The sequence below is a fragment of the Alexandromys fortis genome, unplaced genomic scaffold (assembly GCF_014885135.2).
Source record: "Alexandromys fortis isolate MF-2015 unplaced genomic scaffold, M_Fortis_MF-2015_v1.1 scaffold_147, whole genome shotgun sequence".
Taxonomy (NCBI): Eukaryota; Metazoa; Chordata; class Mammalia; order Rodentia; family Cricetidae; genus Alexandromys; species Alexandromys fortis.
Window position 1 is genome coordinate 3257409 of NW_026068029.1, and position 9773 is coordinate 3267181.

Genomic DNA, 9773 nt, shown 5'->3' on the forward strand with positions numbered 1-9773 from the left:
GGGATAGATCCTAGCATTTTATTTAATTTTTTTTCCCCACATGGTCAGGAAGTAACTGGGGCCTTGGCTTGGGGAGGAGGGGTAGGCATATAGGGAAGTGTATAGGGAGGCCCCCCGGAAGTCGCGCTGAGCCGTTTAAACCTGAGGTGACCTCCTAACGGATGGCGAATGGCGGGAGAGCCTGGCCAGAGCTTTAGCGCAGGGCGCGGCCATTGGTGACGCACGCCTGGGAGCCGGCGCCCGCGTTTCCACCATTAGCGAGGCCTCACACCCAGCTCTCCAAGTTCGGGGCTGGAGGCGTCCCGGCTTCGCTTCCTCCTCCAGGAGGCGGGTCGGCCCCGCCCCTGCGCCCCGGGTCGCTCCCCGCCGCCCCGCCCACCTCCTACTCCTGGCCTCCCCCGGCGCAGCGCACTCCCCGCCGGCCCGCAGCCTGACACGCCGCGCGGTCCCTCAGTCTCCCGCGGTCGCCTCCCCAGGCATGGCACAGGGCCTCGCCGCACTATGGCAGCAGCAAGGCACAGCACGCTCGACTTCACGCTCGGCGCCAAAGGTGAGGGCGCCGCTCGCCACCTGCACCGGCGCCTCGGTGGCGGCAGCGGCGGTGGCGGCCGCGCGATCGTCCCCTCCGCGCCTGCGGTGCCGAGGCCAGGGCCAGGCTCCGGGGCGCGCGCCGCGGACTGAACAATGCGGGCGGCCGCGCGGCGCCTGCGTCTCCCCCGGCTGCGGCGCTGAGCACGCCGCTGCGGGCCCTCGTGCATCGGCGGAGGCCGCGCCGCGCCCCTCCGCTCCCCGCCGTGCTCGCTGCTCGGTCCTCGCCGAGCTCGCTGGTAGCCGCACTGCGGGGCCTGGGGGGGAGCTGCGGCGATGTGTGCCAGCCGCACCGCCCTTCCGGGCCTGGATCGTAGGTCCACGCGGGCTCGCTGCCCTCCACACCCCGCTGGAGGGTAAATCCCTTTCAGGCTGTGGGGCGCGGCGGATCCCCGGGGGGCGGGTGCCGGGCGCTGTGGCCGGTTCAAGGCACGACCCGCGAGGCAGGCCTGGGCGGGGGGTGTGCGCGGCGCGGGACTGCTGCCCACGCCACCTTTTCCTGTGCTGGCAGGCTGCTGAATTTCCCTCTTGGGGGTGGGGTGGGGGTTTCCCCTTGAGGGCAGCCAGGGCTGGAGGAGGACCAGGGCCACTTAGCGCACGCAAGGTTCTTAGTCCACTGTGTAGGACACCGAACCTCCGAAAAGGGACCCGGGGGACAGAGAAAGGAAACGATTATTATTCTTGGGGGTGGGGGAAGGATGAGATTTGGGCGCGGGAATTATAGCCACCACCATCACTTCTAATCCGCGAGGCTCAGAAACCCGAGCCTGGTCTTCCCAGAAAAGGCTGGGAGAATCTATTGCGGACTGGAATTTGGAGGGTTAGGGATGCAGTGCGGGCTTCTTTTCTTTGAGAGGATCCAGCCTGGGCGCAGGGGGCGGGAATGATGGGGCCTTTAAATGACTGCTGCAGACTAGCATGTGCACGTCCCAGATCATCCCACATGCAGTGTGCTGCTCAGACCTTGCTTTTTCTCTGGTTTCTCGATGAATGGAATACCCTTTCTGTTCGGATTTTTAACATAGACTTTGTTGCTTTCTGAACTTCTGAGCGCTCACTTGGTACTTTTTCCTTCCATCCTAAAATATCTCAGAGAGCACAAGATCAATAATTTAAAGACAAAAAAATTAAATCTGGGCATTTGGAGCAAAGTCTGGCTTTTAGTCTGCCTTTTCTAATTGGTTTTGTTCTGTGGGTTTCTCTCTTAACATTTTTGAGCCTCATCTTCTCTTTCCCGGAGGGGCTGAAGAGGAAAGGAAGGAAGAGTGCACCCGGCACAGGGCTTTTACTGTGTACCTGTGACCTATAGGCTTGGTAGGTAGGTCGTTGTGCTTGGGTGGTCAGAACTGAGCTGAAAGTGAAGTAGCAGCGCTCACTTGCCACTTTTCCTAGGAGAGGGCTGGCGGGAAGGGAGGCGACTGGGAAAGCGTCCATAGCTAAGATGCTACTTGGGTGGTGGGGCTGGAGGGGAGTGTAAGATCACAAAGGCTTTCCTGAGAGTTAGTTACCTTGGCCGCTTTCAGGGCTGACTGGCGAATGGGAAATCTAGCACCCCGTGAATTGGGTGGTGGGAAAAGTGAAGAGCCTGGTGAGCGGAGCAAAGGCCTCCCCCAACTGGGAAGGGGTGAATTTGGGGGATGTGTCCCCTCGTGTAATCCCCAGGGGAACGCTTAATCCTTCTTGGACTTTCTGGAGGGACAGTGGGCTCAGCATGGGGTCAAAGAAATTCTAGCCCTTCCAGAGACAATTGAACCTTCTTCTGCTTAGTTTCAGTGTTGAGCAGGAAGGGCAAGGGCACACGTGTAAAGCTCGGTGAAAGGCGCTTAAGAGGGAAATGTTTTAATGTTAATGTTTTAACTTGCACTTTGTTCTTAATTAAAACTAAGAAAACTGAAGCCAGGCATATTGGCAGACTTTTAATCTCAGCACTCAGGTGGGTCTTAAGGTCTCTAAATCCCTTCCAGCTTGAGATCCTTTCTCAAAACAACAAATAAACAAGAAAGGATTGGGCAGGCGGTGTCTCCTCCTTGTGCAGAAGCAAGAGTTCAAGGCCAACCTGGGCTGGAGAGAGAGTCCACCTCAAAAACCTAATGATAGCAAAGAAAGCTTTCACAATATGGTGATGAGCCTTTTAGGAAAAAAAGGGCAACTATATTCAGCTGTATGTTTATAGGTATGTAAGATCTGGAATTTTTTTTTTTTTTTTTCGAGACAGGGTTTCTCTGTGGCTTTGGAGCCTGTCCTGGAACTAGCTCTTGTAGACCAGGCTGATCTCGAACTCACAGAGATCCGCCTGCCTCTGCCTCCCGAGTGCTGGGATTAAAGGCGTGCGCCACCATCGCCCGGCAAGATCTGGAATTCTTAAAATGATCCATCACTAAATAAAGCCTAAGGCACGGCCTTGCTATCCACATTCACATTTGGAAAATGGGGTGATTTGACTACATCATAAGGATTTCTAAATTCCTTTTCTTTTCAATAAAGGGGTGCTTGGTGAGAGATCTATGTGTGAGGTCAACATTTAATTGTTGATAATGAGTCAAAGGCATTACTCCTGGCATAAGTATTGGATGTGACTCAAGGGTGAGTCAAATGGTTGTAGAGCTTGGGTGCACGTACTCCCCCCTCCCATTTGTCAGTAATCCTTCCTAAGGGAGCAGTTTTATGATGTGATTTCAGTGGAGTTAAACTTGAACTACTTCGCACTGTTACTGTTTCCGTTCCACTTTAACCTGGTTACCAATGCAAGCTAACTCCAACCCACCCAACCACTTAAGTCTGATGGTAGTCCTTAGCGCACTGGCTGATGAAGTAACCCAGAAGGTTGTTTCCACTAAAACAAATGCTCGTTTTATTTATTTGTTTAAGGTGTATTTTCATTTTATGTGCATTGGTTTCTCATCTGCCTGTGTGTCTGAGTGAGGGTGTCAGGTTCCCTGGAACTGGATTTACAGACAGTTGTGAACTGCCATGTGGGTGCTGGGAATTGAACCTGGGTCCTCTGGAAGAGCAGCCAGTACTTTTAACCGCTGATCCAACTCTCCAGCTCAACAAAGCTCATCTTGGGTCATCCTGTAAGTAAAGTGTTGACTCTGAGGACTGTTGATTCCAGGAAACATGAGATTCTCTTTTTTCAGCTCAAAGCTAACAAGAATAAATTGGTCCCGTGGTATAGTTGGGCACCCTGGGACTGGTGGAGGACACAACTCTTTTTGTTTTAGTCCCAGGCCCTAGTCAGGATGCTGGCTATGGAGAGCGGAGCGAGGCCTTATATCCTCTCCATGCTTGTTGGAGCAGTATCTTGCCAGCCAGTCAGCTCTGAAAACTTCGGTTAACTATGGTTCTTTTTGTCTTTTCTTGGGCTGGATATATCCAGGAAGCCGATTTCTAAAGTGATCTATGTTGTGAATCATTGTAGATGATACAAATGGTACATTGTAGATAGTGGGTAAATGTTAGTTGTGTGATAAATGCTTATGTGAGCCAGGTACACCTTTCCTTTATTGAATTAAAGCATCCTTTCCCAAAGTAACATGCTTCTCCCCACCCACCCCTCTTTCTTTTTGGTTTTTGGATACAGGATTTCCCTATGTAGCCCTGGCTGTTTTGGAACTTGCTATGTAGACCAGGCTGGCCTCAAACCAACAGAGATCTTCCTGCTTCTGCCTCCTGAGTGCTGAGATTAAAGATGTGATCACCAGCTAGGCCCAGCATGAGCAACAGGACTGGTAAAAATGTAGAATTTCAGACCACTGCAGAACAAAATCACTAGTTTTAGCTAGAATATGTGACATAAAAATATAATTAAAAATATGATTTTGGGCTAGGCACGTGCCTTTAATCCCAGCACTTGGGAGCCAGAGGCAAGTTTGAGGCCAGCCTGGTCTACAGAGTGAGTTACAGGACAGCCAGGGTTACACAGAGAAACCCTGTCTCGGAAAACCAAAAAAAAAAAAAGATTTTATTGGTGCTAATGGATAAGAGTGAGTAGTTGGGGAGAAGATGCAGAGTTTCAACTAGTGAAAAATACAGATGCGTATTTTGCCACATTCAAATCCAAAGGCCTCTTGGGTTGGATTTACTGGTCCCTTGGGCTTCTCTGGATGCCAAGAATAGAATGTAGTCTGGAATGAGAGCACTGGGGTTGCCCCACAACTTTATTTTACTTGGAGTAAGTTTTACTAGGACCAGGTTTGCCTTTGAAGCATGCTTGTGAATCTTTGGCAGCTCTAGTCCACATTTTAAATATTAATAAATTAGGCCCATTGAGGTTTCCAGATGGGGGCGTGGCTTGTGCAGTGCAAACTGGCCTTAACTCAAGATCCTATTGCATACAGAATGATGGTATGAGTAGGATGCCTCCTCTATCCTCCCTGAGATTTTCAACCTTTATGTGCTATAGCCTATTTGATTACAAAGCGTTTGTTGCTTTCCTAATTGCAAAACCCCTTAATTTAAGATAGTGACTCAGTTGGGGTGTTTTATCATGGTCCACACTGTGAGGAGGAATTTGGCAGTTCTGGAGAAATAGGGTTGGAAATTTAGGTCCGTTTACCTAGCATACATGAAGCCCTATTTTGATCACTCCCACAGGCCTGTAATCCCAATATTTAGGGGGAGCATGAAGATCGGAAGTTGAAGCCATCCTAAACTGCACAGTGAGTTCGAGGCAGCCCTGGATACATGAGACCCTGTCTCAAAAACGAAACAGAGCAAGTAAAACAAAAATCTGAGACTGTATATACGCTACTCACAGCTGGTCTGATAAATACGTTAAAGGTGCCTTCAAAGCCCTGCTACAGCCCAAAATGTCAGTAGTGCTCGCGTAGAGAATTCTGGCTTAAGTATGGTTAGACATTTCAATTAATAGTACGATAAACTATCAGTAAATTCCTTTGATCTTTTTTAGAATACCTGTTTTGCATGTAAATTGTTATGGAAGGCACCACTTCCCCCAAGGTGCTGGTTGTTAGGGTCTAGGGATTACCTCCTACCCAGCCTGTGGAAATCTGTGGCTCTCCTAGTTTCCCTTGGTGAACTATTTTCTGGTGGAAGGATCCTTTTTTGTGTGTGACTTCAGTAGCTAAAGTGAATTGTAAAGCTTTAACCAGTTTTGATTCTATTTAAGCCTTTTGTTTTGATTCACGAGCTTTCATCCCTTCATTCAGTACACTATCTCCTTCACAAAGGATTTTCTTGTGCCTTTTGGCTTTAGCCTTGGAGCCTTGGGATTCTGGGAGTGAGGAATGAAAACTTTGATCCCACCCTATGTCGAATTTATATGAGTGTCTTAAATTTGCATCATAAATGTCTTCGGTTAATTCTGATGCTGATAAAAATATAACGTTCACTGCACTAGACTCTTAAAAAAAAAGCCAAAAACCTCAAGTCTGCTTAAGAGTTCTCACTGCTTTTTCAGAGGACCAGAGTCACACAGCTCAGAATTGCCTGTACCTTCAACTCTATGAGGATCTGCTGCCTTCTTCTGGCCTCCACAGGTATCTCCAAAGACACAGGAGAATAATCATAACCAAAAACATCAAACAAAAGACAATCCCCCAATGGTATCAGATTACTTTGATATACTTAATCCCAAGAACCCCCTCAGGCCTGTCCTAGAGTCGTAGTGAATGTACCTGAAGAATGCACTCAACTCACTGCTCCTCTGCTTCTAGTTCTTGGCCACAGCCTCACCATTTGTCTCCATTGGCAGAAGCTCTGGATCATTTGGTCCCTTTTCTCAAAAGATTCCCGGGTCCCCCGTACCTTGTGGAAAAACATAAAATCAGTATCAGCCCAGAAGAAGATCCGTTCCTGTCTAGTTCTTAACCCTTAGCACAACCCCTGCCCCCAGTCTTTTGCTTTGCTTGGAGGGTTGGCTCAGAATTGAACAGCTTGGGAGGGAGACATTGGTTCTACTTTGCTAGCTTTTTTACCATAAGTGAATTGTGTTTGAAATGTTTTATGGACTGCTTGGAAGAGGGCCCCAGTTAGAGTCTGCCTTTCTTTTGGCTTGCCTGTTTGGTTTACTTTGTTGTGAGTTTTATTTATTTTCTTTCTTTTTAATGAACCTCTCTTCCTCTGGATTTGTAGAAGATTCTTAGTAGCACTGATCATTCTCCAGATGACTCCAGGCAAAATAATCTTCCATTGCTGGGAGATTTGTTTTGTGAGCCTACCATTAAAAATTTGATCAAAATTTATTGTATAAAAATCAAAAAATAATGAAAAATGTATAAACCATAGTGTTTCTATATGGAGTACTTTCTATATGATCTCAATTTCCTTAAGCTGCTGGAGGAAGCATATGGTAAAATTAATTTGTACTTTATATTAAGTAGTCTTTCCTAGCTTTCACTGAATGCTTCTCTCTTGTTTTAAATGCTTTGGGAGGGACAGTGGCTGTTGAAAACATAATAACCAAGGCGCTGACAGCCGCCTCCTCCCCTCCCAGTAGAGGAGAGGCACTTTTTCAAGTCCACTGACCCTATGTGAGCCATTAAAGAGAGGAGTTTCCAGTTGAATAACTGGTAGGCAATTTGTTTTGTTTGTTTTGAGAAAAGAAAGCCAGTTTGGTTTTTCTGTTGGAGGAATTACCAGTTTGGAATCTTCTCATCTCTCCTGCATACAATTAAATTGGCTGTATTTGAATTGGCAACTCCTTCTTTAAAGAGTTGAGACTAACAGCCCTGAGGCCTTTAATAGCTTTGATCCTTGGTGCTCTCCGGTTTTGGATTTGGTATCTTAAAGATTAGAGTTGCCACTCTTTAATTTAATTGCAACTCCATAACCTATCTCCACTAACCCTTGTAGCTAAGGATTCATTTATTAAACTACTGGACATTTGCGAGGGTGTGGTAGTATATACCTGTGATCTGTAGACAGTGTGGATACTGAGGTAGGATGATCACAAGTTCATGTAAAGACTGGGCTGCATAGCAAGACATTAAAAAATTGTCTTATGGTTGTGTATTTAAAAATTTCTCCAGTATGGCTATTTGTGAGTTTACTTTTAGAGTCAATAATTATTCTGGTTGTTTAATAATCCACCATCTCACTACAATTGTAACCCAAACCTGCTGGTGAGCCCTGCAGCTCCAACCAACCATTTCATGGTAGTTTAATTACAAGCTTGGTTCTTTTGAAAAGTGAAGAAACCTCCTCAGTTGAATCTGCAAACCAAGTATGTAAACCATCAACAAATGCTCTTTTAAACTCTTTAACAACTAGGCACTTTTCCAGACCTCAGGAAAAACAGCTCTGCTGCCCTACGGTGTGATGAGCCTGGGTTTCATTAAATCGGTAGTGTCATCTGTGTTCTTGGAGAAACCACTGAGGGAAGTGGCAATACCAGTAATCAAATGCATTGATGTTTTTAAGCCCCAAACTAAAAGGAGCTAGGAGGAACCAATAGCTTTTCTTGCTTCCCTGAGCTGATTTAACTGGATAGTTTAACAAATGCATCTTAATTCCTTCTCCATAAAGGCATTAATAAGACCAAAATCACACACATTGTGTCGTTGGGTGGGATAATCAATAAAATACTTGGAAGAGTGTCAAATGAGATATAAAATACTTAACACTAATTACAGTATTTAGGGCCGAATACTTTGAAACTGTGCCAGCCAATAACGATGCTAAGATAGATAGGTATAAAGTGGTACAAATTAGCTTACTCAGATTTGGAAAGTTCTGGCAAAAGAGAGGTGGAAATAATAAGAAGGCTTATGATTTGAACTCAGGTCTTTTTTTTTTTTTTTTTTTTTTTTTTGGTTTTTTGAGACAGGGTTTCTTTGTGGTTTTGGAGCCTGTCCTGGAACTAGCTCTTGTAGACCAGGCTGGTCTCGAACTCACAGAGATCCGCCTGCCTCTGCCTTTGAACCCAGGTCTTATTTAAAGCCTCTGTCCCATGTTATTGGTTAAAGTGTTTGTATGACATGATTATTTTTACCCTAGAATGGAAATTTACTTAGTAAGAATACTGAGCAATGTCTATGTTGCTGCTTTATTTAATACTGAATTCTCTTTTCCAGGAGTACAGATCATAATGTTGAAACAAGGCTAAGTGATATGCATGCCCAAGGGCCTTCCAGATTTTTCTGTTGGCGTAGAACATAGAATTGAATGTAGAAGGTTTCTGAAATGAAAAAAAAAACTTAGAAAAAAGATTATTTTCAGGACCAATGCCTTGGATCACTCTCTGGGAAAGTACATTTTATAAAGTATCATGTTTTATATTGGTGCTTAATGTCGAAGCTCAAAGTATCACACTGAGGCCTAAGTGCCTCAGTTCTGTTTGGAAGTGTTGACAATGAGGTACCCTAGGCCTTCCTGTACAAATATCAGATATTTCTAGTTTGTCTAGTTTGGAGCAGGTGACTTTGGTGTTAGAAGAAAGAACTTGCCATCAGCTTAAGTCCTTTCGGTATGAGGTATAAAAATTTGGTAAGACTTAACAAAAAATAACTGGGCTGACAAGGTGACTCAGCTGGTACAATCCTTGGAACCCACATGATAGAGGAGAGAGCCAACTTCCTCAAGTTGTTCTTTGACATCTACAAGTGGGCATACACACAAAGCAAATGCAAAAAACCCAACATGCTTTGTTTTTCTTTGAATAAGGAATCTGGCTTCAGGAGACTGCAGAAAAAGAAACTGCTGAAGTAGTCATTTATAGAGTCAGCCTTCCTTCCTTCCTTCCTTCCTTCCTTCCTTCCTTCCTTCCTTCCTTCCTTCCTTCCTTCCTTTTTTTGTTATAGCTCTTCTCTGTGTGGTCCTGGCTATTCTGGAACTCCCTACATAGACCAGTCTGATCTAGAACTTCTAGAACAGTGGTTCTCAACCTTCCTAATTCTGTGACCCTTTAATACAGTTCCTCATGTTGTGGTGACCCAATAATAATATTTTTATTGCTACTTCATAACTGTAGTTTTGCTACTTTGTGAATTATAATGTAAATGCCTGTTATGCAGAGTATCTGACATGCGACCTCAAAGAGGTTGTAACCCACAGGTTGAGAATCACTGACTTAGACACTGAATAACAAGCCACCTGACATCCCTAGGCAGGACTCAGTCAGGCATCACAAGTCATCCTGTGATACATCAGCTTAAGCAGCATGCATTCAGAAGGGGAAAAGAGTAAACTCAGGCTACAGCTATGAAGAGAACCAAAGCAGAAGAGAA

The 9773-nt window shown here is 45.8% G+C and overlaps 1 protein-coding gene across 6 annotated transcripts in view; it reads left to right on the plus strand.

Moving 5' to 3' along the window:
- Positions 1-367: 367 nt before the first annotated feature.
- Positions 368-9773, plus strand: part of Sms (spermine synthase) — a 51650-nt gene continuing 42244 nt past the window's right edge. For 3 of the 6 annotated variants that reach the window (XM_050164382.1, XM_050164386.1, XM_050164385.1), the window contains exon 1: positions 390-550. Coding sequence is in view for 2 of the 6 variants with exons in the window: in XM_050164376.1 (XP_050020333.1) it covers positions 479-550; positions 6008-6086 (151 nt within the window). In the remaining 4 variants the exon portion in view is untranslated. Of the gene's footprint in view, positions 551-6007; positions 6087-9773 lie in introns of all 6 variants that reach the window. The other 3 variants (XM_050164376.1, XM_050164378.1, XM_050164379.1) reach the window with 3 other exon arrangements.